The 27,813-nt window shown below is 48.4% G+C and overlaps 1 protein-coding gene across 9 annotated transcripts in view; it reads left to right on the top strand.

Annotated features, from left to right (window-relative positions):
• The window catches only part of POLR3E (RNA polymerase III subunit E), a 41,954-nt gene extending 14,478 nt beyond the window's left edge, over positions 1–27,476 (top strand). Inside the window, exons 3-22 of one of the 9 annotated variants that reach the window (XM_037814307.1) lie at positions 3,869–4,026; positions 4,443–4,597; positions 5,657–5,734; positions 6,517–6,632; positions 6,986–7,068; positions 8,979–9,086; positions 10,055–10,104; positions 11,544–11,663; positions 12,817–12,902; positions 13,162–13,206; positions 13,279–13,373; positions 14,432–14,552; positions 17,744–17,825; positions 18,517–18,576; positions 18,693–18,850; positions 19,376–19,437; positions 20,078–20,583; positions 22,959–23,036; positions 26,113–26,238; positions 27,088–27,476. In XM_037814307.1, coding sequence (XP_037670235.1) covers positions 5,678–5,734; positions 6,517–6,632; positions 6,986–7,068; positions 8,979–9,086; positions 10,055–10,104; positions 11,544–11,663; positions 12,817–12,902; positions 13,162–13,206; positions 13,279–13,373; positions 14,432–14,552; positions 17,744–17,825; positions 18,517–18,576; positions 18,693–18,850; positions 19,376–19,437; positions 20,078–20,583; positions 22,959–23,036; positions 26,113–26,238; positions 27,088–27,144 — 2,010 coding nt within the window. In that variant the 5' untranslated portion in view covers positions 3,869–4,026; positions 4,443–4,597; positions 5,657–5,677 and the 3' untranslated portion in view covers positions 27,145–27,476. The other 8 variants (XM_037814311.1, XM_037814308.1, XM_037814310.1 and 5 more) reach the window with 8 other exon arrangements.
• Positions 27,477–27,813: the final 337 nt, after the last annotated feature.

Below are 27,813 nucleotides of genomic sequence, written 5' to 3'. Positions count from 1 at the left end.
AATAATAGGGTCCTCATGAGGCCCTTGTGAGGCTCAGATGAATCACATGAAAGTGCTTACAACACTGCTGGCCTGGAGTTTGCCCTGATAATGCGAGCCACTGCTGTTACCGAGGCGCAGAGAGGGGACTTTCTAGAGCGTGAACAGCAGGTCAGGGCAGGATTGGTGAGCACCCAGTTCCGTCAGGCGTGAGTCTCCCCATGCCATCATCCCTGCCCTCCCCCTGGGCCAGTGGCTTCTGTTGGTGGCTACTGCATTATTGAGCATTGACTGTGGGCGGCACTGCCTAAAGCACTTTATAATAATAGCTCATTTAAGCCTCACAAAGACTCAGTGGTTAGTATTAAACTATGTATATATATTTTTTAATCATATTTTTTTGTAGACTATAACATAGATACATAGAAGTGATAACTTTCCAAGTACAATTTAACAAGTAGTTAGAGAGCAAATTTCAAAGAATGTTATGGGTTACAGTTCCTCCGTTTCAGTTATCTCCTTATTGTGAAATATATACGCAAAAAAGTAATGTCTTTCAAAGTATGATTTAGTAAGTAGGTGTATAGAAAATTTCCAAAAATATTATGAGTTACAAAATCATAGTTTCGGTTATTTCCTTATTGTGAAATATAACATATATTCAAAAAGGTGATAACTTTCAAATTACAATTTAACAAGTAGCTGTAGAACACGTTTCAAAGGATGCTATGGGTATTACTATATATTTTAAAACAGCCTTATTGATATATAATTCATATACCATATGATTCACCCATTTAAAGAATTCAGTTCAGTGTGTTTTAGTATATTACCAGGGTTATGGTAACCATCTCCAAAATCTAATTTTAGAACATCTTTGCCCCTCCTCAAAGAAACCCTGTACCCATTAGCAGTTTCTCCATTTTTCCCTCATCCGCTTCCCCAGCCCCAAGCAAAACTCTAATCTGCTTTCTGCCTCAGTGGATTTGCCTATTTTGAACATTTTGTCTAAAATGGAGTCATGCCATATGTGTCTTTTGTGACTGGCTTCTTTCACTTAGTTTAATGTTTTCAAGGTTCACCCATATTGTAGCCTGGATCAGTACTTCGTTCCTTTTTTTTTTTTTTGATAACAGTTTTATTGAGAGAGAATTCACATGCCATACAATTCACCCATCTAAAGTATGCAATTCAGTAGCTCTTAGAATGTTCACAGATAAGTGCAACTATCATCACAGTCAATTTTAGAACATTTTTATCACCTCAAGAAGAAACCCTTTAACTTTCACCCCTTTGTTTCCCCCTGCCCCAGGCCTAAGCAACCACCAGTCTACTTTATATCGCTATACTTTTCCTTATTCTGGACATTTCATATTAATGAAATGATTTAATATGTGGTCTTTTGTTACTGCTTCTTTTTTATTGTGGTAAAGTGTACATAACATAAAACTATTTTTATCATTTTTAAGTGTACAGTTCAGTGACATTAAGTACATTGACAGTGTTAGTTAACCATCACCACTGTCTATTTCTAGAACATGTTCGTCACCCCAAACAGAAACTCTGAGCCTATTAAGCAATGACTCCTCATTCCCTCGTTTCCCTAGCCCCTGGTATCCACTATTCTCTTTTCTGTCTCTCTGAATTTGCCTATTCTAGATACCTCATATAAGTGGAATCATATGGTATTTGTGTCCTTTTGTGTCTGGCTTAATTTCACTTAATGTAATGTCTTCAAGGTTCATCATGTTGTGCATGTATCAGAACTTCATTCCTTTTTATGGCTGAATGATATTCCATTGTATGGATAGACCACATTTTGTTTGTTCATTCTTCTGTCCGTAGACCTTTGTGTTGTTTTCATCTTTGGGTTATTGCGAATAATGCTGCCATAAACATTAGTGTGTAAGTATCTGTGTCCCTACTTTCAGTTCTTTGGGATATATTCCTAGGAGTGGACTTGTTGGGTCACATGGTTATTCTATGTCTAATTTCTTGAGGAAATGTCAAACTGTTTTCCATAGAAGCTGAACCATTTCTTATTCTCACCAGCAATGCAGGAGGGTTCCAGTTTCTCGATATCTTCATGAACATCTGTTATTTTCTGTTTTATTTTTATTTTTTGGTAATAGACATTCTAGTGGATATGAAGTGGTATATCATTGTGGTTTTGATTTGCATTTCCATAACCACTGTGATGTTGAGCATCTTTTCATGTGCTTATCAGCCATTTGTAGATCTCCTTTGGAGAAATATCTATTCAGTCCTTGTCTTTTTTGTTACTGTATTGTAGGAGTTCTTTCTATATTATGGACATTAAACCCTTATTAAACCCATATTAAGCCTTAGTATTATTTCCAAATACTTTCTCCTGTTCTGTAGGTTGCTTTTACTTTGTTAATCATGTCCTTTGATGCACAAAAGTTTTTGATTTTGATGAAGTTCAATTTACCTATCTTTTTTCTTTTGTCACTCTTGCTTTTGTTATCATATCCAAGAATCCATTGCCTAATATTCAAGGTCCTGAAGATTTTCCCCTAAAAGTTTTATGATTTTAGCTCTTATGTTTAGGTATATGGTGAGAAGTCAGAGTCCAATTTTATTCTCTTGCATGTGGATATCCAGTTGTTTCAGCACCATTTGTTGAAGAGACTGTTCTTTCCTCCTTGAATGAACTTGGCAGCCTTGTCGAAAATCAGTTGGCCAAAAATGTTTGGGTTCATTTCTGAACTTTCAGAATATATATATATATATATATATTTGTGTGTCCTTGTGCCAAAACCACACTGTTCTAATTACTGTAGCTTTTGTAGTAAGTTTTGAAATTGAAGAGCATGAGACCTCCAACTTTGCTCTTTTACAAGATTGTTTTGGCTATTTGGGCCATTCACAATTTTGTATGAATCTGAGGATTTTGTAAAAGAAGCTGTTGGTATTTTGATAGGGATTGCATTGAATCTGTAGATCACTTGAGGTAGTACTGGCATCTTAATAATATTAAATCTTCCAGTCCCTGGACAAGGGATGTCTTTCTATTTATTTAGGTCTGCTTTACTTTCTTTCAGCTCTGTTTTGTAGTTTTCAGTGTCCAAGTCTTTCACCTCCTTGGTTAAATTCCAAGGTATTTTGTTTTAGATGCTATTGTAAATGAAATTGTTCTCTTAATTTCCTTTTCAGATTGTTCATTGTTGTAAAGAAATGTATCTGATTTTTGCATGTTAATCTTGTACCCTGCAACTTTGCTTAGTTTGTTTATTAGCTCCAATAGCTTTCTTGTGGACTCTTTGGGACTTTCTGTGTTTAGGATCATGTTATTTACAAATAGTTACAGTTTTACTTCTTCCTTCCCAATTGGATGCCTCTTATTTCTTTGTTTTTAAACTTTTTATTGTAGTGATATATATACAACTCAAATAACCACTTTCAAGTGTACAATTCAGTGGTATTGATTACATTAACAATATTGTGCTACCATCACCAATATACATTACCCCAGCTTTTTCATCCCTTCAAACAAAAACTCTACCCATTAAGCAATAACTCCCTTTTCCCTCCCCACTCCCCCACTCCCGGCCTCTGGTAGCCTATAATCTACTGTCTCTCTCTATGTAATTTGCTTATTCAAGGTATTTCATATAAGCCTTTTATTTCTTTTTCTTGCCCCAATTGCTCTGACTAGAACTTCTAGTACAATGTTAAATAGCAGTGATGAAAGTGGCCATCCAGTCTTTCATAAATGAGTGTGATGTTAGCTGTAGGTTTCTCACAAATGCCCCTCCCTGCTTTTAACTTGATTCATTTTTATGGCCAAATAATATTCCATTGTGTGAGTATACCACATTTTTCATCAGTGAATGGACATTTGGGTTGTTTCCCTTTTTGGCTATAGGAATCACACTGCTGTGAGCCTTCATGTGCAGATCTTTGTGTGGACACGTTTTCGTTTCCTCTGGGTCTGTACCTAGGAGTGGAATTGCTGGGCCATGTGTTCAGCTTCTTGAAGAACGGCCAGACTGCTTTGCACTGTTTTCCATTCCCACGCATAAGGTTATTATCAGTACTTTACCCCCATTTTACATATGAGAAAATGAGGCACAGATTAACTAATAATCTGTGCCTCCGCCCTGCACCCCTTAGTGCCTGGGGTTGGGACCAGGCAGTAGCCATGGTTGAAGCCTGTGGTTGCTGTGATGAGCTGAGAAGGACCTAGCACTTGGTGGCAAAAGTCCTGGGGTCCACTCCCCTGTATGTGCCTCTACTGACTGGGCCTGTGGGCCTATGGACCTGTCGATTGGGAATCCAGACCTGTTTGCTTGGCTGCAAGTTGGTAGTGGTGGTAGTGATGAAGCCATGCTACCGGGAGGGTAACCCCTGGGTTAGACCCACTGCATTTACAACGTGCCAGGTCTGGGCCAAGTGTCAGCTCCACTTGCTTTATTCTGTGCTTATCGCGGCCCTGTGAGGTGAGGGGACCCCTGCTCAGGGAAGCGAGGAGCCTGCCCAAGGCCTGACAAGCAGCTGACTGAGTTAGGACCGGAAACCTGGTTCCAGAACCCATGCCTTCAGATGATCGCAGAGCTGTTCCAGACCTTGGAGATCAGGGGCCCCGTGGGCTGTGGTGAGTGAGCCTGCCCAGCCCTGGCCCTTCTCGAGGGCTTGGTCCAGACCACAGCTGTGCCCTAGGCTGCACTCCTCCCACTGCAGCCCCCTCTGCCCTCTCTTCCCTACCAGCCTAGGAAGCAGGGAGGAGCCACTGTGTTGCTATTTAAGTGAGCTTTTAGGAAATAACTGCTTCCTTGGGCTAGAATGTAGCTGATCTGAAATGACCCCAAAAAGGCAGCGCTGACTCCCCACATGCCCACACCTCCACCAGGGTCATTCCCCAGGCCGTGGAGGCACCAGGCAGTGAAGGCCAGTACTGCAAGGATGGGGCTAAACGTGGCCCATCCACCCAGAATTGTGTGTGGGAGAAAGAAAAGAAAACATAGATCTGCGAGTACTGACGTGGAGAGGTGTCTTCAGTGTGTTGAGTGCAGAAGAAGAGGTTCAGAGTGAACTCATTTATATGAGGATACTTTTCTACCTGAGGAAGCTGAGTTCCAGAGATGGCTCTAAGCGGGTCAGTGCAGACCAGCTCCCTCATCTCTCGTTCCAATTTTTTATTAAAGAGAAGTTCATACATATGAAGAAGTGCAGAGAAGGGTGGAATGAATTTCCGTGCATCGGTCACCCAGTTTCAACAGTGAATAATATTTTGCCAGTTTTGTTTCTCTGCTTTGCTTCCTCGGGGATTCGTTTAACTTGTCCTTCTATCCCTGTATGGCCTGTAAACTGGGGGTGAGGACTCGGAGCCTCACTTCTAGTGCCATGGCAATGCCCTTTGCGTTACTAGAACCTGCTGGGCAATGTGCACAGGGGCCTGTTTGGGTTCCTGATGCTTAGTCATGTCCCCTAGAAGCCAAAGACATCCTGAAAGTGCCCTTGGGAAGGAGGCTAGCCCGCGAGCAACAGGGCTGCGGGCAGAGGCCAGTGGCGGAGCCTTAGAGCAGGGCCAGTCATGGGGTTCTCCGGTTTCCGCTCAGGTGGGAGGGTGGCTGGTGATTCTTGGCTGGAGCCCTGGAGCCCAGCTCTGGTCAGGGGCTGGGCAGGGTAGATTGATGGATTGCTTCCCCCTCAGTACCCTGTGCGCCCAGCCTCGATGACCTACGATGACATTCCGCACCTCTCGGCCAAGATCAAGCCCAAGCAGCAAAAGGTTGGACTCTGGGGTGGGCATGAGGACAGGGGAGGGATGATGAGGGTGGGAGCTGGTGGAAGCATGGGGACAGCCCTCTGGGGACTAGAAGCCCAGAGAAGGAACCATTGGAGTGCTAGGAGGAGAACCAACAACTTGCAGGGTCTTGAAAGCCAAGGCAGAAAAAGAGTTTCCAGAAGGAGAGCTGCAGGGGGGCGGGGAGGTAGGGTGGAGGCAGTTATGGAGCAGCCAGGGAGGGCGAGGCTCAGAATAAAGAATGGGATCAGGTGTGTGCAGAGCAGGGCCCACAGACTCTTGTTCACAGGACAAGGCAGTGGGCGGAGATGTGGAAAGCAGGATGGACATGAGGAAAATGTAGTGCCTAGAGGGAAATGGGGGAGAAGGGGATGCGGAGAACCAGAGACTCAGGCCCTGGGCACGGACGCCTGCAGTGCAAGCCCCCTGATGCCACGTAGAGGTGCTCTTCTGATATTGCCAGTTCTGCTGATTTTTCAAGAGACATTGGGAATAAGAATACTTAGGAGAAATCTCGTCGTTTTTAAACATAAGCACTTAAGTTAGATCTTTGGGGATGAGGATGGGGACAAACCAGACTGCACAAACCCCCTCAGAAGCACTGTGGCATTGCTCTTAGTGTTGGGGTTTGTGGCCTTGGGGTTTACTGGAGCCTGGGGCCCCTGGGAGGGACATGTGTCAGTCTCTGCTTCTGGACAGGGACTAGAATTAGGAGGTAGCTCTGCCTTGGGGTCCTCATAGCAGGTGGGGGTGCTTGGTGCCTCTAGGTAGAACTTGAGATGGCCATCGACACCCTGAATCCCAACTATTGCCGCAGCAAAGGGGAGCAGATCGCGCTGAACGTGGATGGCACCTGCGCCGACGAGACCAGCACGTACTCCTCGTGAGTGCCCCGGGCCCCCAGCCCACCTCAGTTCCCTATGGTCAAAGTGAGGCTCTAAAAGGCCTTAAAGACACCTGGTCCCTCTGCCCCACTGCTGCCTGCCCCCAGGGACTCAGCTTTGGCATGGCCATGAACAGAATCTTCCTGGCATGGGAAGCTTTTTCCCGCCTGAAGAACCCCTTTGACCAAGTTCTTTCTGGGACCGAATGGAAAGCTGGCCCCGGGAGCATCCACAACTGGACGTCCCAGCTCCCCACCAAGGCAGACGCCGTGTGGCCTTGGGTGGAGGTGTCTGGGGTGGAGTGGCCCGGAGTTTCCTTCCCCTTTATGGTCGGTTCTCCCACTGCTCCCAGGAAGCTGATGGACAAGCAGACCTTCTGCTCTTCCCAGACTACCAGTAACACATCCCGTTACGCGGCCGCGCTCTACAGGAAAGGTAACGGTCTAGGCATTTCCCTGGGAAGTGGCGGCTGATAGCAGCCTTTGAGGGGAGGGGAGACACTGCCTCGCCTGGGGTCCCACTCCCACCTCCTCCAGTGACAGACACCTACAGGTGCAGGGGGAAGGACCAGCATAGGCGGGCCAGGGCGCCACACCTCCACACACTGTCAGGGCCCCAGGATTCTGGCTTTTTAGGTGAAACCTGATTTTTAAAGTTGGCAACTGATTTAAGTTAAAAAAAAAATGTCCCCCATCTTCCCCCCACTACCACAAGCACACACAAAAGGCTAAGGAGATTGTCAGGGGGCTGGAATCGGCTCTTGGGGACTTCTGGCTAGACACTGCCTGACCCCTGGGGGATGGGGCTCCAAGGTCAGCACCCTCCTGGGACACAGACACAGGTTTACAGACACATACAGCATAGCATAATTTTTGGGATAGGTGGTAGAAGTTTGTTTTTTTAAATGCAAAGTTCTTATGACCCATCAATTCCACGCCTAAGTAACTACCCAAGAGAAATGAAAATATATGTCCACACAAAAACTTGTACAGCAGTATTCATAGCAGAATTATAATTAGCTAGAAAGTGAAAACAACCCAAATACCCACCAACTGATGAATGATATATCCATTCAGTGGAATGTTATTTGGCCATAAAGAGGGATGACGTTCTGACCCATGAACCTTGAAAACATTAAGTTAACTGAATGAAGCTAGACTCAAAAGGCCACATATTGCCCAATTCCATTTATATAAATGTCTAGACTAGGCAAATCTATAGAGAGGTGGGAGAGGAATGGGCAGTTACTGCTGATGGGTTCCTGGTTTCTTTGTGGGGTGATGCAAACATTTGTTCTAAAATTAGATTGTGGTGATAGTTGCACAGCCCTGTGAATTACTAAAATACAATAAATTATATCGTTTAAATGGGTGACTTGTTTAATATGAGAATTATATTCTAATAAAGCTGTTAAAAAATACAAGGAACTTAATTTATTAAGGGTTTAGAGTTTATGAAGCAATGAATGAAACTCATTAGAATACTTAGGACATGAATAGAATCCAAACTAGTGTCAAGGAAGTAATGCTTTCTATTTTGAACCAGTGTCTCAAGGTTATAGTTCTTTAAAGGCACACCCCTTGCAGCCATTACCATTTATTTATTTACTTCTTACCACGCATAGTCTGCTCCCACTGGAGCCCAGAGAGCTGCCTCAGAGCCGCTTCTGCCCTTAGCGTTCCAATGTCATCTCTTTCAAGTCTACGTTGACTTGCCAGAAGTCGATTGTTTGGCACTGCCTCCCAGTGAAGAGTTGTGTGTGTGCTCTGCTTCATAAGGAAAAATCATAATCTTGGTTAGAGACCACATAGAAACTCTTAGCTCTTTCTGCAGGCTCTTCTCCAGTCACGTTTGCACTACTACTGTTTTTAAAGGGACAAGTGGGATTGTGACAGGAAGAGGAAGGAGGTTGAGAAGGAGAGGGCGTCTGCGGGTAGTGGGAGCAAAGGCCTGGAAGAGAAGATCAGGGTGTTTGGTGCAGATGAGTTGCCAGTTGCACAGTTTTGATGGAGCCAACAGTTTGGGGAGTGAGGTGGTCCATGGCATCCAGGGCTGGGAGGGCCTTGGATTACTTGACAAAGGATGGGCAAATGGGTTTGAGCAGAAGAGTGGTAGGTCTGAGCCCAGTTCACTTCTTGACCCCGGTGTGTGCAGCGGGGCCCACGTTGGGGCTGGGGTTGGCCCAGCCTGGTAGCACCAGGGCTCTAGGATCCAGGGCTCGGCGGGGAATAGAGGTGGTTTAGCTGTGGCCCTCGGCTTCAGGGCCCCTAAATAAGCTCCCTGGAGCCAAGCTTGGTGGGTCAGCCAGTTCCTAGGGTCAGACCCAAGCCCTCTTCCTCCACCAGGTGAGCTCCACCTGACGCCTCTACATGGCATCCTGCAGCTGCGACCCAGCTTCTCCTACCTGGATAAGGCAGATGCCAAGCATCGCGAGAGGGAGGCAGCCAATGAGGGTGAGCTCTGGATTCCCGGCCCTGCTACTGTCTGTCTGTCTGCTTCTTGGCAGGATGGGAGGGATGGTCTTGGGAAAAAGTATTGAAGGGATTGGACTTGGTCTCCAGGGCACCGGTACTCAGGCTGGGGAGGAAAATCCTTAGGAACATAGAATTTGGCTTCATGCGAGAGTGGCGAGTGCTTGCAGAGGAGTGGTCGGAAGGTTTGGGTTCTGATGTGGCTTTGCTGCTGAGTAGCCAGTGATCTGAGTTAGCTGGTAGGGCACCTGGCTTCACCCCTCAAGGCTACATTTTCTTTCATTTACTTCTATGTGCTTATTCTACCAACTTAATGTTCCTATCTACCCACCTTCCTATCTTCCTATCTTTATGGGAGGTGTGTGAGTGAGAGTCAGTGCTCATGTACAAATATTCAAATAATCCACAAAGTAAATAGTGAAAATCAAGTCTCCCACCTTGTCTTCCACGTCTCAAGTACCCATCCCTGGAGGAACCACAGGTAGCACTTGTGTGTGTGTGTGTGTGTGTGTGTGTGTGTGTGTGTGTGTGTGTGTGTGTGTGTGTGTGTGTGTATACATGTACACATGTATGTGTGTGGCCAGGTCCCCTTGTAAACAAAGATGACATGATATTTATACTTTCTGCACTTTTCTGCAAAGGTAAGACTTTTTTTTTTTTTTTGAGAAAAAACTTTTATTAGAAAAGTTGTAGGTTTACGGAAAAATCGTGCATAAAATACAGGGTTCCCATGTACCACCCTATTATTAACACAAAAGAAAGGCCTCTTTGACCTACACTGTTGTTTTGGAGATTGTTCCACATTAGCACAAGAATAATGTCCCTCATTCTTTTCAGTAGTTTTATTTGATTATGGAGAAAGGCTAGATGTGACAATTGAGCCTGTGAGCCAGGTGGGAAGTTGAGGGCTCCACTGGAAGCTGCAAGGCAGGGGCTTGTTTTTCTTGCAGCGGGAGACTCTTCACAGGATGAGGCAGAAGAAGACGTCAAGCAGATTACGGTGAGCTCTGGCCCCAGCAGAGAGGGTGCGGCCTGGGAGGCAGCAGGGCAGGCTTTGTGGCTCGGCTGCCCAGGCACAGCAAGGGGGAGGGACGGCCTCCTTTGGAACTTCCCTGCTGGACTGACTACCTGGCAGGAATAACCTCACCTCTGCTCAGCCTCAGTGCACACACCTGTACCCCAGACACCAGCCCTGGTTGTCTCTAGAACCAGGATCCTGGGCTGAGGCTGGAATTGCCTGGGAGGAGGAGACCAGGCCCCCGGAGGCCCAGCTGAACCCACAGACCTAGTTTCTGCCCTGAAGCCCACATGCTTCATGAAGCCAGAGTCTCCTTGTTAATTAAATGTGCAGTTCTGTCTGTTCAGGGGTGCAGAGATGGAGTTTCTATTTTAATAGCCATTCTTTTATTTTAAAGGTTACTAGAATATTGGCCCTCCATTTATGGTTTATGAAGTTTCTCCCATTTAGGCATAATTAGATTAAAATGAGTATTTAAAGAAAACTGTTCTAGCTAATGATGCTCAGTGGGGAGGGATGCTTGTGATTGAAGATGGGTGAGTACTGCATATTGCATAATGACGTGGGCGGTGATGGCCGGGTCCTGGGTTCTTGCAGGCTGCCCTCCCCTCTTGGGACCTCACTGCCCTCATTTAACAAGGCATTCTGAGGCTGGTCTGCAGTAAAGACCCTTCTGGCTTTGGCACCCCAGGATTCTATAATCCGGCCAAAGCATCTGTGCCTTAAACAGGAGACCTGAGACAGGATGGGTTTGTCAGGACTCGGAATTGACAGAAATCCAGATCAAACTGGCTTGGGATTTGTTGGTCCATAGTACTGAAAATTTCAGGAGGCACTTCAGGCACGGCTGGACTCAGGTGCTCAGACCCTGTCATCGAGACCTGGTTTCTCTATCTCCAGGTTCTGTCTTCCTCCATAGGTGTTTTTCTTAGGCAGGGGGTCTGTCTCCAGCAGTGGAGAGAGTTGTCCCAGCAGCAGGCTCATATCCTCCCTGTTTCCAAGATCGCAGGAAAAGGAACATCTTTCTCATTCCTCCCAGTGGCTTCTAAGGCCGGCCAGCCGTGAACCAGCCCCTGTGGCTAAGAGGACTTGCTGCTCTGATGGGCCAGGTCCGAGTCACCTGCCTACTCCCGTAGCTGTGAATATGTGTGCATGAGTGTGAGGGGGTGCGGTTTGCTTCCCTAAACTGAGGAGGAAAATTGGGGTGTAGTTACCAGTGGAAGGGGAAATGGTTTGGATGCCAGGCAGGCAGAAGCAAAAGGTTGCCAGTTACACAGGGACACACAGTTGGAACTGAATTGGAAAGACCTACATATGTCGGGAGATGAAGAGGGAGACAGAGAGTGGAGTGTGCCTCAGACGTGGGGTTGTCTGGTCTCCTGGGAGGGGTGGGACAGCAGCTTCCTGCCCTCTTCCCCCAGGTCCGGTTCTCTCGGCCTGAGTCGGAGCAGGCCCGCCAGCGCCGTGTGCAGTCCTACGAGTTCCTGCAGAAGAAGCATGCCGAGGAGCCCTGGGTCCACCTGCATTACCACGGCCTGAGGGTGAGCCGCCTGGGCCAGCTGCTAGCACTGGGCTGGGCTGGGCCCTGGAGGAGACGCCTCAGTGCCCAGGCAGCGTTACACAGAGGCCTTGGCATCTCACCTTTTGTTGAAATTTCAGATTCATCTCTTGCCACTTGGCAGTACCTAAGGGAGAGAAAATTTAAATACTGTGGGCAACTTGACCTGTCCACCCTTCCAGCCTTTGTAGTGTACTCAGTGGGTGGGACTGTGAGCACAGAGCTGGGATCATGCCGTTTCCCTGGGGGGGGTCTCTGTCCCTCCACCCTCAGCCCACCCTAAGTGTGAGCATCTTGCTGGGCTCCGAGGGGGCCTGGTGCGTGGTTGTTTATTTGTCATGCATTGTGGGCCCTGGGTGCAGGCCATGCACTTCATCTCATGCTCCACTGAACCGTCGGCCACCTGGCATGTACCCCAAGTTCATGGGCCATTTTCCAAGGGTGACTGTCACTGTACTTGGTTTACATCTCATGCATTGACTTCAGAACCTAATCCTTGAGATGTGTATTGAGTCAGGGAACAAATTGAAGATTAACTCCCAAGGATACCAGAGCCCAGGGCTCCCTAGCTTTTTGGGGGGAGGAGCAAGTACTGATTTCTCTAGAAGCTTCTTGAAAGAAGTTTTGTTTGACAGAGCCTTAGACTCAGGAACAGACTGCCTGCCAGAAGCTCCACTATTTCCTAGCTTGTGACCTTGGGCAAATTACCTAACCTCTCAGGGCCTTGGCTTCTTTATCTGTAAAATGAGAATAATAATAAAATAATAGCATGCCTCATGGAGTTATTTTGAGGATGAAGTGAGAATATATACAGCCATTGGAACAGAGCTTGCCATAATGGGCACTCAGTAAATGCTGGCTAATGTTTCTATTATTAGTTGGTGTTCCTGCATTACAGACAGGGCGCCGAGTCCCGGGGTGCTGCAGGTGTGAAAGGTCTTGGGTTGAGGCCATGTCCCAGAGGCCCTGAGGTCTGTGTTCAGGAGGGTGGACGTGATTCTGTGGTGGACCTTAGAGCAGGGCAGTGGGTGGGTGACAGAGAAGACAAGAACTGGGTAGTGAGGGGGGCCTGTGGGTGGCCTGGGCCTGGGGCCTCTGCTGAGGCTCTCTTCTCCCCTCCCTTCCCCTCCCCACAGGACAGCCGCTCGGAGCACGAGCGCCAGTACCTGCTGTGCCAGGGCTCGGGCGGGGTCGAGAACACGGAACTCGTCAAGTCGCCCAGGTGGGATTGGCCGGCCCCCGGCCTGGTCGCTGAGTCTACATTGGTCCCCCCGAGGATCTCTGGTGTGGGTGCCCCTTCCCAACCAGTCCCTTGAGGTGGTGGCTCCTCCTCTAGTGTGTGTTTGGGGGCCCATTGTCCTCTGGAGAGGGCCAAGAGGTGTCCTGGGAAGGAGGCCTCTTCTTTCTGCAGGAGCTATTTGTCTGGTGGGTCTGGGGCAGCTGGGGCGGGCTGTGGCTGACCCTCGGCCCTCTCCCCACAGTGAGTACCTCATGATGCTGATGCCGCCCAGTCAGGAGGAGGAGAAGTAAGTAGGGTGGGCTGGAGCCCCTCGGAGCCCCCTCACCACCCTCCTCTAACCCATCTCCTGTGCTTTCAGCAGAGACAAGCCTGTGGCCCCCAGCAACATCCTGTCCATGGCCCAGCTGCGAACACTGCCCCTGGCCGATCAGATCAAGATCCTGATGAAGAACGGTGGGTGATGCCCTCTGCCTTCCTGGGGTCCCCAGCCCTGCCCACTCCCAGGGGACTGGAATCTCTGGGACGATGGAGGACCAGGGCGCCAGGCAAGAAGCCCCTGTGACCCAGAGCCTCCTGCCCAGCTTGGTCCTTGTGCGGAAAGATTGGGCTCCAACCCAGTAGTGGGCTCCTTCCGGCAGGCTCGGGGTCCTCGGCTTCACCACTCACCTGCTCTGTGAGCTTGGGCCCCCACTAACCTCCGGGGCGTCAGTTGTGCATTTGTAAAAAGAACTAATGATGTTTCCTCGGGTGAGGCTTCAGAAGGGCTTGGCACAGAGCCTCACATGGCAACACAAGCTGTGGTCGTTTTCATAATAAGCGTCTTCACGTGCACTGTTTCTTGGCCCCCTCACCCTGCTGCACAGGAGGGACCAGCCCCTCTTCTCAGATTGGGACTTGGAGGGCTGGGACCTGGAGGGGGCCTGTGGCTCATCGCTAGCAGACCTGAGCCTTGAGCCTCCAGGCTGAGTGCCAGGCCCAAGCACTCCTTAGGTGCCAGCGTAAGAGCATCTGGGGGCCCGAGGTGAGGGGTGGCTCCCGGCTGTGCCCAGGGTTGCAGGGTGCATAGATCACCCACAGGCTGCGAGTGCCGGGCTGCTGCCTTCCTGCAGAAGGCTCCAGGCTTTCCTCACTGCATCCAGCCTGGGCCTGCCCGATGCTCACTTGATGGGGTGCAGCAGAGTGCAGGTCTCTGGAGCCGGTATCTTGAGTTCAAATTTCTGCTCTGCCACTTACTAGCCTGGTGATCTTGGGTGAGTTTTGCAACCTATCTGGGCCTCGACTTGGCCTTTTGTACAGTGGAAGTGGTCACTCAGTCTCACTCGCGGGGTACCGGGGAGGGTCCAGAGAGATGCCCACAGGTGGCAGCCATTCCTACTGCTGATGTTATCATTAGGATTATTTACTTTCTAGGTCTATTACATGAGTTGGAGGCCACACAGACTGTTGGTGGGGGGGAGGAAAGGGCTCGGGGCCCCCCTTCCCTTGTCTGATGTCACGTGTGCCCTCCTCAGTGAAGGTCATGCCTTTTGCCAACCTGCTGAGCCTGCTGGGCCCCTCTCTTGACTCCGTGGCTGTTCTGCGTGGCATCCAGAAGGTGGCGATGTTAGTCCAAGGAAACTGGGTGGTGAAGAGGTAGGTTCCTTTTGTAGACTCTTTGAGGAGAGGGGGCATGTTTTGTCTTTTTAAAAATTTTATTTATCATGTAAAACCTGCCATTTTAACCATTTCTGAGTGTATAATTCAGTGGTATTAATTATACTTACAGTGTTGAGCTACCATCACCACTGCTGTGGACATCAGTGTGTAAATATCTGTTTGTGTCCCTGTTTTCCATTCTTCGGCATACACACCTAGGAGAGGAATTGTTGGGTCATAGTTAACTTCGTGTTTAACTTTTGGGGGAACAACTAAACTGTTTTTCACAGCAGCTGCACCATTTCACATTCTCAACAGCAGTACACGAGGGTTCCAAAGTCTTTACATCCTTGCCAATGCTTTGTTAGTTTTCATTTTTAAAATAACAGCTATCCTAGTGGGTGTGAAGTGGTATCTCATTGTGGTTTTGATTTTCATTTCCCAGATGGCTAATGATGTTGAGCAACTGTTCTTGTGCTTATGGCCATTTGTATATCTTCTTTGGAAAACGTCCATTCAAGTCCTTTGCCCATTTTTAAATTGGGTTGTTTGTCGTTTTGTTGTAGAAGTTCTTTATATATTCAGGATATTATCTGTAATCTCTTTTAAATCCATTTAAGTTGATGTAATTACTGATATTTTGAGTTTAAATCTACCATAGTGCTTTCTGTTTTGTCTTGCTTACTATGTGTTTTTAATTAATTCTCGCTTTCCACTGGATTGATTCTCTTTTATTGTTCCATTTTTCCCCCCTCTAACTTGGAAGTTATTCTCTCATGACTCTTTGAGCGATTACCTTACAGATTTCCGTGTGTGTTCATGACTTATCACAATTTAATATTAATTGGTGCTTTTACCTTCTTCCAAGACAACACAAAGACCTTAGAATGTTTGATATATATCCAACTCATATGCCGTTGTATTTATATATTTTAGTTCTCTACATTTTAAACCCACAAGATATTATGTTACCTAGTAAATATTCCTTAGATTTAGTTACATGTTTATTCTGCTCATCATTCCTTTCTGCATCTCACAGTTATTGTCTGGGATGATTTCCTTCTGCCCAGAGAATGCACAAGTGAAAGTATTTCCTTTCGTGCAGGCCTGCTGGTGATGAGTTTCCTTGGGTTTTGTCTCTCTGGAAATGCCTATTTAACTTTTGTTCTGGAAGGATGATTTTTAGTGGGTATAGAATTCTAGGCTGGCTGTTATTCTCCTTCAGCGCAATGATATCATTTCATTACATTCTGATGTCCCTTGTTTCTGTGATAAGCCAGCTGTCAGTCTAATTGTTGCCTCTTTAAAGGTGATGTACCTTTTCTCCCTCTGGCTGCTTTTAAGATTTTCTCTTTGTTTTGGCTTTCTAGTTTCATTAAGAAGTGTCTAGGTATGAATTTCTTTTTCTGTAACCTTCTGGGATTTGCAGGTCTTGAATTAATGGGTTGATGTCTTTCAGTAGTTTCTCTTCTTCTGGGATTCCTCCACTAGCCTGTCAGTTTCAAGGGGGTAGGAGTGGTCTGTCTTGGTTCTCCCTGTTATCCCTGGTGCCAGGTGTAATGGCTGCCCACAGCGGATTCTTGGTAAAGATGGTGTAACTACATTTTATGTATATTTGATTATATTTATTTTAAATGATTTAATATAAAATACATTAATAAAGACTCACTTTTCAAGTATATTCTCATGTGGTGTAAGGTGAGCAATTTCACAAAATGTGACTTACTCAAATTAAAGAATAAGTGATTTCATTGCAAAAAGTCCATTTCAAAGTTGGTTGGCCAAGTAAATTATGTATTTCGGTTATTGCCACATGGTGGCGCCCTTTCACCACTTAATCAGATGCTTTACCTGCTTTGTCAGGCCCCTTGTGTCCTGAGTTTTTAATTATGAGATTTAATTATGAGGTGGTCCCTCAGAACACCCTGTGTAGATTTGTCCCATGAATGAATGAGAGCTGGTTGTGTGTGTGTGGGGGGGACGGCTATCTCATTATGTACCTGAGGACATGGGCCCAGAGAGGCAGAGGAACTTGCCAAATGCCTCAGCAGCCAGCCATTGCCCCAGTGCTCTGATTTCTACCCCCAGAGGCTGGTGGGTGCTGGTCCTTCCATGCCCTGGACCTTTTTGTCCCCGTGAGGCGATAACTCAAAATTTCACTCATTCATTCAGCAAACATTTTCCAGTTGCTTTTTCTGTGCCATGCACTGAGTTCTTGTTCAGACACTGTGCTTGTCCTCAAGAAACTTGTGGGGCTAGGGGCAGGCACCGTTAGAGTTGAGCACATTGACTGTAAAGACCCGGTATGGAGCACACTCGTTCTTTCAGCACACACTTGGTGGATCCCTTCCACGGGTGTGGCAGCCAGGTGTCGACACAGTGGTGAGCAAAATGGGCAAGGGCCCTGTCTCACAGAACTTTTTCAGCTGAATTGGCTGGGGTCGGGCGAGAGGGCTGTAGGGGCATGGCACTCAACCTTGAAGTAGTAGTTGGTTGTCGGAGAGGGCCCAGGGCGGGGGAGGGCCTTTCCACAGGGGTGGGGGGAGCAGCAGAGCAAAGGCTCTGTAGGGTCTGTGACTGGAGTTGGGGTCAGGGTTATGCTAAGGAAACTCCTGGATGCCCCCAGTGCCCTGCTCATTTGCTCCTGGGCCTTTACCCCAAAGTCTTCCAAACACACTCCACCCGGGCCTCAGGGCCTGTCCAGATCCCAGCTGGCAGCAGCTCTCCAGCCCCGACCCCTCTTGCCTCAGTTGACACAGCTTATGCTGCCTAGCCCGTTCGTTTTGGTGTGTTGGTCATCACCAGTTCCACTTCCTCTTGGTGTCATACATGCTTCACCTGTGGGACGAGCTGTCTTCCAAAGAGTCCTTGGCTGCTTGAGGTCCTGGGCTGTGTCTTCCTTACCTTGTTAGTCTCAGAGCCGCTCCCTCCATGAGCTTGCAGCAGGCCTCAGGACTGAACCACTGTGAACAGTGGGCTGAGAAGGGGGAAGAACCCTGGTGTGTGTGGGCTTCTGAGGGGAGCTACTGGCCTTGGGCTTATATTTGGCCCATGTTGGGAAGAGGCATCGCTTGTCTGGGAACTGAGACTGCGAGACCTGGAGCTTTAGTGCAGGAGCCCGGCGGGGCGGGGTGGGCGGTGGAAGTGGAGAGCAGGGCCTGACCTGCCACTCCCGCTCTCCTTGGCAGTGACATCCTGTACCCCAAGGACTCATCCAGCCCTCACAGCGGTGTGCCCGCCGAGGTGCTCTGCAGGGGCCGCGACTTTGTCGTAAGTACCCGGGCTCCCTGGCCTCACCGGGGCCGCACAGGCTCTACGTGCCTGGCACAGGGGCAGGCATGTGTGAGGAGCCCTCACCACGGGCACGCTGCCTGCTTGGTGCCTTCCTCCTCCTTCCTCCCAGAGTCCTGGAGTCCCAGGCTGTACAGGCCGCTTGGCATTGCTCTAGCTCAGAGGCCCACAGGTGGATTCTGGCTGAGGAGCTTGTTTTATTTGGGCCGAACAAGTGTTTTTAAAATGTTGGTCTGGTTGTTGATGTTGACCAATCAAAATCTTGGTATGACCTAGATTTTCAGCTTGTCTTGAATAATTGGACAGTTGAGCACCGCTGGGCCCACATTCCCACACGGCACCAACTTTGGACAGGGCCAGCGACCTCCAGGTCACCCCAGTGCCTGACTGGATCTTCTTCCTCGTGGGTGTTCCCTGCGTGGTTCCTGTGAGCCTTGTCAGTTTGCAACTCCTGAGCTAGCTCATGGCCCCAGATCCTCACAGTAATCTCCTGGGGCTTTGGGGATACAATGGTGAACAAGAGGGGCTGGGGGGTGGGTGGCCCAGCTGTCCACCTGGAGGAAACGATCCTGGAGCTCCATTTTTCAAGGAGACTACATAGGTTTAAGGGGACATTCTTAGGAGAAGTCCCATCTCTGCCCCTGGAAATAGACTGCTTTTTCTCCCCCAGATGTGGAAGTTCACGCAGAGCCGTTGGGTGGTAAGGAAAGAGGTGGCAGCGGTGACTAAAGTAAGTGGTGTTCTCCATTTGAGAGCCCAGCCCCAGGATGGAGAGGACTGGGCTGGCTGTGGGTCCGGGTGGTACTTTTGGGCAGGTTGTACCTCACCTGGCTCCCTCCTCTCCAGCTCTGTGCAGAGGACGTGAAGGACTTCCTGGAGCACATGGCCGTGGTGAGGATCCACAAGGGCTGGGAGTTCCTGCTGCCTTACGATGGGGAATTCATCAAGAAGCATCCAGACGTGGTCCAGCGGCAGCACATGCTGTGGACGGGCATCCAGGCCAAGTAAGTCTTGCTGTGGGGAGGAGGGGAGGAGTGCCAGGTGGTCTCTGGCAGCCCTGCCTCCCAGGAGGACCTCACGCTGGAGCTGGGTCAGGAAGGCAAATGCAGGGCCTAGGTCCCCCCCTCAGGTGGCCATTGCTGATAACAGACTCCCCCCCAGCACAGGCCTTGTGTGGCCACGCCAGCCCATCAGAGCCAACGTGTGAGGTGGCATCTGCGGAGTCTGCTCCGAGGGCTCGGGGTGGAGGGGAAGGATGGGAAGGAGAGAGGGGGAATGGCTTGTGTGGCCCAGGGCAGGATGGAAAGAGACAGGTTAAATAAGGGAGAAATGGGCTGCCACTTTCCACTTGGGCCACTGGGAGTCGGAGGAGAAGAGGGGCCGGTGCACGGCAGGGGGAGAGAGGGATGAAGCAAGGCCCAGAACCACAGTGCCTGGTGGCTTCAGTTTCCTGGGCGCCCTGGGCCTTAAGGAGGGCGTTGCTTTTGGGCGCTAGGACCTAAAATTAAACAGTTTACGCTTCTTTTCAGATTAGAAAAAGTCTATAATCTTGTGAAGGAAACCATGCCAAAGAAGCTGGATGGACAATCAGGTTTGTGAAGACCCAGGGGCTGGACAAGCCCCTAACCGAAACCCTCGGGCTCTGGAAAGACTACTTTTCTAGAACTGGTCAGGGCTTGGCCTGGAGAAGCGGACTCCAGAGTGGCTTTTGCTGTTGCCCACCCTTTCTGGGCCCCCCTCCCCTTTTCGTGCCACCCACACTCCTCAGCTGGAGGCTCAACGGCAGTAAAGGCTCAGGGTCGGGGGCCTGAGGGCTTGTGCACTCCGGGTCTGTGTCTGGGTCCCGGGCCCCTGGAGGGACAGCTCGCCGTCTTGGTCAGCAGAAGCTGGAGGGCAGGAGGAGTTACTGGTAGGAACTCAGCAGTAGCTCCTTTTCCTCCTTGAATCTCTGGACGTGGGGATTTGATTTTTTTTCCAGTCCTGTTTGTTCCTCATTGTTGGGGTGGCTAAATCCCCCTGGGGTGGGGTGAAAGGCAGGGTAGGGCAGGACCTAGTGCTTCAGCCCCTGGCCTGCATTTTCCTGTCTGGGAGACGGGGACTTCAGCCCCTTCCTCTGTGCAGCAGGGTGTCCCCTGGGGGATGGGAGGGGTTGGTCTCTGGAGCAGAGGGACCTTGGGCCTGGTCTGCACGGGTCCCTCTCCGCCTGAGCAGCGCTGTCCCTCCCCACCCAGGGCCTGCTGGGATAGTGTCTGGGGAGCAGCGGGTCCAAGTAGCCAGAGCCAAGGCCCAGCAGAACCACACGCTGCTGGGACGGGAGCTGCAGCGCAGGAAGGAGCAGATGCAGGGGTCCACCGTCCTGCCCGGAGTGCGGATCAAGGAGGAGCCCCTGAGTGAGGAGGGCGAGGAAGAGGAAGGACCGGAAGCGGAGGAGCCCATGGACACTTCACCCAGTGGTGGCCTCACCAACAGGCTGCCCAATGGGCTGCCTGTGGGGCGGGCAGCAGGCGGGGACGGCTTCAACGGGCGCCCGCCCCTGAGCCCCGTGGCCCGGGAACTGAGGGCCTTCGTGCAGGCCACCTTTCAGAGACAGTTTGTGCTCACGCTGAGCGAGCTCAAGCGCCTCTTCAACCTGCATCTGGCCAGCCTGCCCCCGGGCCACACGCTGTTCAGCGGCATCTCCGACCGCATGCTGCAGGACACGGTGCTGGCTGCCGGGTGCAAGCAGATCCTGGTGCCCGTAAGTGGGGCCCGGAGCCGCGAGGCTGAAGAGAGCCGCTGGGTGGAGGCTGCGGGGCGTGGGGACGCGGGCGGGGCGGCGGCCGGCGTTGCGGTCTCTGCACTGCTGTGCCGTCACCTGAAGTGGGGCGTTGGTCATTTTTGCATCAGGATTCTTGTGAGGGCTGAGAGAGCAGTTTACGGGTCCTAACACGTTGCTTGGCCTATACTGGGGCTCAGGAAGTGCAGGTTCCCTTCTTTCCAATCTCTCTGCCTCTGGCAGCACCTCGCTCGTTCATATCAGCTATCAGCTGTGCCATTTTCCAAAATGGTTTCTAGTATAACTTTATCCTCTGCAACCCTCAGGTGATGGAATTGAGGTTCAGAGAGGTGACATGAACTTGTTCAAGGGTCACTTGCCCAGGAGGTGATGGAGCTGGGATTTGGACCTCAGCGGAGTGACTCCAAGTCTTAAATCCTTTCTGTTGCAGCTAAGATGAGCTGAACTGACCTCAAAGCCCCAGCTTGCATGTGGTCTAGCAGTCCTCCCTGTCCGCAAGAGGCTCGCCGCCCAGTCCAGGCTCTGGGCCCTTTGAGTTAGCATCTCTAGTGGCGGGTGGGCTGCCTGCACCCCAGACTTCTTTTTCTTTCATTGGGAGGGGCCCCACAGCACAGGGAATGTTGGGCTCTAGAGTGTGTTGGCGACCGCTTCCTTAGTCGAGGGTGAAGAGGCCAGGCTGGAGCCTAAGGGAGGCTATTCTGGCCATTCCCCTCCTCCCAGGCTCTGTCCAGACCTGGCAGCAAATGGGGTGAAGTGGGGCTGTGGCTGTCTCTTATCAAGGAGTGTTGACGTCTCCATTGCCAAGGTCAGAAGCCCCTGCAGCCTGGGGTGATGCTCTGAGGTCAAGGCCCATCCCGTGTACGTGAGGAACAGACTAGGACAAGGGGCCCTGGGTCCCAGGCTGGCTGGGCTGTTTTACGGGACCTGGCCCTGTGGCAGGAGCTTCCTTGGTGAGGTGTCCTGCGGAAGGTATTTGGGCATCCTACAGCTTGGAGCTGCCCTTGCCCACCCAGCAAAGGGGTCCAGTTATCTGCTGCCTTGTTTTTCTCTGTGAGGTGGGCCAGTCAAGCGAGGGGCACCTGCTGACATTCACTGGGTTGTTCTGGGCCCCCACAGTGGAGAGAAGGCGAGGAAAGATGGGTGGGCTGCCCTCAGGCCCTACCCCACCCCCAGGGCCTGCTTTTGCCACGCTTCTTTCCTTACGTAGAGCTGGAGTTTGAGGGGGACCCCATGGCCCTATCTGGAGCTCTCGTTGGCTCCCCTTCCATGATCCTAATGTGGGGACCCTACCAAAGTCATGTCTGAGCTGGAGGAGACTTGGATCGTTCCATGCTCCTCAGCTTTTTTGTTTGTTTTTACATTTTAAAAAAAAACACTTTATTTTGAAATACTTTCAAACACAGAATAGTTACAGAAATAATGCAAACCCCATACAGAGAACTCCAACAATCCTTATGCCTCCAGATACTCAAGTCCACTAATATTTGCCATATTATTCTGTCCATCCATCTATTCATCTGTCTCCTCCTCATCCTTTACACATGAGGAAACTGAGGCCCACAGAAACTTGAATTTAACTCTTGGTTCTGCTGCTAATTAGCTGTGTGACTGTGTAAGTGAGTAACCTTTTGAACCTAATTTTCCTCACGGAGAGGACGGTAACACCTCGCTTACTTCCAAGTCTAATAATCAGATGTGGTTGTATATTTAAAGCCCCCCACGATGGCAGCCATTACTGTTACCTGTGTTGTGGGGCCAAGCCTGAAGCGCACTGTCCCAGGCTCCCCCTTTCCCTGTCTCCTCTCTTCGGGCAGCCAGGACCTGGTCCACCTTTGTATCCTGCTGAAGCACATGGCGCTGATTACCTGGGAGTCAGGCAGGGCCTCTCACCCGTACTGACACGGTCCTTGTGGATAGCAGCCAAAAGGAATTCTTCAGGACACCCCTAAGGAGTTATGGAGGAGGGGGCACTTCTTGGGATACACCTGAGGGCTGACATTTTAGGGCAGGAGAACACGGGGTATTAAGGCTGGGATTGTGCTAACACCAGGCCAAGGGGGAAAACCCACTTCCCTCCCTTATGGAGCCTTCTGTGGGCTTCAAGCTAGGCATAGCTGCATCCCTCCTCTCGAGGCCCTCTAAGGCCCCGGGGTATGTGGCTGGTCTCCCCGTGGTGAGGATAAGGAAAGAGACTTGGGTTTTGTGGCTGCCCCAGTGGATGGCAGGAGCTGAGACTGGAACCCCAATTGGATTGGTGCAGACCAGGGCAGGGTAGGGCAGGGTGGGTGGACCCATGTGGTAGACACACAGACAACTCATGGTTGGGCCTTGGTTAGTTTCCCCCACAGACTGCTGCTTCCCCGGATGAGCAGAAGGTGTTTGCCCTCTGGGAGTCGGGAGACATGAGTGACCAGGTGAGGGGGACCTTAACTGTCCACTTTCCAGAGCACAGGGTGGTTTTCCTGGAGCGGGGGGCAGGCCTTTGGGAAGCACACACCCAGGGTGTAGTCAGATACATTTCCACTTTTCCCTCCACTCCCGATTTTAGATATTCCTGCTCCGTGTCTCTGTATACGGCTGTTCTAGTTTGCTAATGCCGCCAGAATGCAAAACACCAGAGACGGATTGGCTTTTATAAAAGGGGGTTTATTTGGTTACACAGTTACAGTCTTAAGGCCATAAAGTATCCAAGGTAAGGCATCAATAATCGGGTACCTTCACTGGAGGATGGCCAATGGTGTCCAGAAAACCTCTCTTAGCTGGGAAGGTACATGGCTGGCATCTGCTCCAAAGTTCTGGTTTCAAAATGGCTTTCTCCCAGTACGTTCCCCTCTAGGCTGCAGTTCCTCAAAAATGTCACTCTTAGTTGCACTTGGGGTATTTGTCCTCTCTTAGCTTCTCCGGAGCAAGAGTCTGCTTTCAATGGCTGTCTTCAAAATGTCTCATCTGCAGCTACTCTCTCAGCTTCTGTGCATTCTTCAAAGTGTCCCTCTTGGCTGTAGCAGCTTGCTCCTTCTGTCTGATCTTATATAGTGCTCCAGTAATTTAATTCACACCCACCCTGAATGGGCGGGCCAACACCTCCATGGAAATTATCCAGTCAGAGTCATCACCCACAGCTGGGTGGGGCGCAAAGAATTACAATCTAATTAACACTGATAGGTCTGCCCACACAAGATTATATTAAAGATAATAGTGTTTGGGGGGACATAATACATTCAAACTGGCACAACAGCCAAGATACGCTGAACATGCCATGATCTGGGCCTAAACCAGTGGTTCCCAAATGCCGATCTGTGAACTGGCCACCTCAGGACCACCTTTAAAAGATTTAGATTCCCGGGACTCATGCCAGAAACTCAGCTGAGCTCAGTGGGTGATGGGGTCGTGTCCTTGGTATTGAGTTTTCTAACACGTTTTCTTGGCAATGCTGACGCTCAGCTGGGCTTGGGGGCCAGTGAGGAACCACGTTTCTCCAGTGGACTTTTGCAGTGGGAATGAAAGGATTTCTCATCAGATCTCTGGTCCTGGCTTTTTTAAATTAGAGAAATTGGTTATTTTGCCTCTGGTCACATGGATCCTGGGTGCCTTTGAACAGAAATAGGAATGAAACCGGCAACATCTGTCTGCATGGTGCAGAGTCATAGGTATCAAAGTGTCCTTTCAATCACGAACTTGCCTAAGCTTTAGAAATTGAGATTTTGCTAAAATTCTAGTCAGTCCGTCCTTTTTCAAGTCCTAATCCCAGGGTATGGTGAGAGGAAGGGGGTAAGCAAAAGCCCATGAACTGCCTGGAAAGCTCTGAGAATATAAAAGGGCCTTTTGGTCCGCCCGGCCTGTGACGGTGCTGTGGGGCGAGAATGGTTTCGAACAGGTCTCCCTGAGCAAGCTTGTGTACTTTTGGCTACAATAGGTGGCACCTGAGTTTCCCACTCCCAAAATATTCTGATAATTAAGATAATAATAATAAATATATTTAAAAAAAATTTTTTAATTTAAAAATTAAAAAATTTTAAAAATTTTAAAAATTAAGAAAAAAACTCCAATAGAACTGAAAGCTTTATGGGAAATAGTTGTTCTGTGCTCTACTTGACTGCATACGCCCAGTCCTCAGAGGCAAATTTTTTTTTAGCTACTAGAAGGTACCACTCAAAAGACTTACGCATCCATATTTTTTTACAAATAAAATGTGCTTATACTACTTTGACTTATCAATTTGACATTATCAGTGGGTTTCCTGTTGCAGTGGATGAGGATTTACCTCTCTCTGTTGGGAGAATATAGAAAAGTGGGGGATATGTTATCACCATTTCTAGTTAAATCGGTTATCTCTATTTATAGCATCATGGCTGGAAATTTGTTCATTGCAGATACAAATAATATGATTCCATTTCTTTTATATACTGCTTCCTAGTTTCACTTGCATAATTTTCTGAATACACATACCTACCAATGTGGTCCTTCTTCAGTTGGATTCCCTGGAAGCCTTTCCCTCTGCCTCCTGCTCTTCCAGTGGGAGCTGGTTCTTTTCTACACCCGCTGCTGGGTTGCTGAATCTTGTCTCCCTCCTTACTTTCTTTTATTTTTGCTTCTAAGGAGACAGAGGCATTGTCTGCATTCTTTCATGTCTTAAAATGGCATTCTTTTGCCTTCATGTATTATTGTTTGTCTGGAACTAGAATTTCAGAAGGCAAATCATTTTCCCTCTGAATTTAAGATATTTTCCTCTTGTATGCAAGTTTTCAGAGTTCCATGATATTCCACTTCTCAGTCTTTTAAACTTGACCCATATTAATTTTCCCGTCCTTATTCTGCATATCAGTGCAATTTCAGATGTGCTATGGGTCATTACTGTACTAGACAGCTAGGTTGTTCTTAGGAAATTCTCTTATTGATTTGATAATATCTTTACTTTTTTCTTCTGTCCTTTTGGAATTCTTGTCAGATGTTGGACATGCTGGAACAATCTTGACTCTCATTTAGCACCTTTCCTCCTTTGGGGGAATTTCAGCTATCTTCCATCCTTTCTACTGAATTTTTATCTTGGAGAGTAATGCTTTCTGTGGTGTCCTGTGTCATGGATGCAAGTCATATTTGTGTCAAGACTTTAAACCGGTTCTGACCATTGCTCACTTTTCACGCTTTTCCCTGCCTTCATGCACTTTAGACTGTGCTTCCCCTTGCCTGCTAAATCCTCTGTCACTCCTGTTTATCATGCAAAACAGCTCTACGCCACTCATCCTCTGATATCCCTTCACCTGCACTTTTATTCTTGAAGGCATACACCTTTATTTCTATATGTCATTTTGCTGGGGTCTCAAGAGAGATGACAGATTGGCCAAACATGTTTGTTTTTAACCAGAGGTCCTGGGAAAAGACTTCTATTACTGACTGCAGTGTGGGGTTAGGTGCATGGCTTTGGAGTTCTTTTTGGGGGATGTTTCTCTTTTAGGTGATTATTTCCCATAATAACATGTTTTGCTGCTAAAGCATCGACAGGTTTTGCTCGAAATTTTTTCCAAAAATTACCGGGTGCGCCGTAACATGATCCAGTCTCGGTTGACTCAAGAGTGTGGAGAAGACCTCAGTAAACAGGAAGTGGATAAAGTGTTAAAGGTACATCTGTTTTGTGTATAATAATATCCAAAGGCTCTCAACTTCCTCTCTGTTGACTAACGAGGAAGCCTGTGACTGGCTTTCTCCTTTGTCTTAGACGGAGGCTGACCCTCCCTGCCACTCTGAATATTAAATCTGGCTTCCGCTGGACCCCTCCCCAGCCAGTTTGTGTCTTCAACAACTGACAGTCATTGGCATTGGTACGATGGATATATGCAAGAGGACTAAATAAAAAAAGGCGTAGACCTAGATTTGAATCCTGACCCCGTTCCCCCTTGAATCTTTTACCATCTTCATGACTTTTGCCATACCCCATATAAATACTTCTATGACTTATTTTCACTAGAATTCAATTTTTAACTTTAGTTTAAAAAGGAGTATCAAATTAAATTTAGTTTAAAAAGTACATAAGGGTAATTATCTATAATGTTTTTATGAACTGCGGTATAGATACCATATTTGCAGAAACATGAGTAAAGAAAGTAGTCTCATTTTTGATGACAATTTTCATACTTTGGTCTATTGTTTTAAATATCCAAGGCCATCTCCAGTAATTCTATTTACTAAAATACCTTTGTCCTGATCAACTTAACAGTTTTTATATTTTGAGTGTATATAGCACATTCTTTTAGAGTCCATAATTCTTAAAATATCCCTGGGGAAAGGAGGTGGCCTAAGGCCCCAAAAAACTGAAGAGTCCATTAGTTATCACAACATCATAGAGGCAGATCTTGTTTTCACATTTCTGTTCTATCCGTTAGTCATAAACTGTTTTGATATTCTGGACAGAATGCAGTAGCTGCACTTCCTGCTAAAATCTGTCCTTAACATGTTTCTCTCTATTCATAGGACTGTTGTGTAAGCTACGGTGGCATGTGGTACCTTAAAGGAACGGTCCAGTCTTGATAATAGTAGGAAACCACTAACCCCAACAAATCCAAGCCCAAGGAAGGATGGCAGGGCCAGCAGAGGTGGAAGTCGAGTCTCAACTGGCTGCAGAAAACCGAGCAAGAACTGACCATCGCGTGGGCTGTGGCAGTGCCGTGTTCAGTGGACAGAGGTGGTCATCGTCATCCTCAGCAGGCTGCAGGGTGGGCTTTCGTTAGAGCGCTCCCAGAGGAGACCAGCCGGGACCTTCTTTGCAGTACAGTTTAAAATTACTGATGTATTTTGCTTATTACTCGGTTTCATTCTCATAATAAAGAGAGTATATATTGACATGGACAGGATGATGAAAATCACGGTTTACTGTTTTACTTTTTAAACTTAATGCCAACAAGGTCTAAGTTATGTTTACAAGATGCAGGAAACCTCAAGGTTTTTAATATTTAAAATGCCTAGAAGCCAATGTTTAGTCTTGGATTCTCTGTCAGCTAAGACTTCTGTCAATCTCATTAAACACACCAAATGAATTGTTTTACTGTTGGGTTTCTGTGGCTCCTTTACCTTTTAAAACAACCTACTTTATGTAGCAGTCTCAACTGTTTACATGAACCATAGCAAAAAATTAGAATCAAATCCATTTGTTTGCATAGCGTGCAAACAAAACCAGGTAAGTATGGAACAATGTATAAG

This window comes from Choloepus didactylus, chromosome 21 (assembly GCF_015220235.1).
Source record: "Choloepus didactylus isolate mChoDid1 chromosome 21, mChoDid1.pri, whole genome shotgun sequence".
Classification (NCBI taxonomy): domain Eukaryota; kingdom Metazoa; phylum Chordata; class Mammalia; order Pilosa; family Megalonychidae; genus Choloepus; species Choloepus didactylus.
Note: the sequence above shows the minus strand (reverse complement) of the source record. Positions and strands in the feature narration are given on the sequence as shown.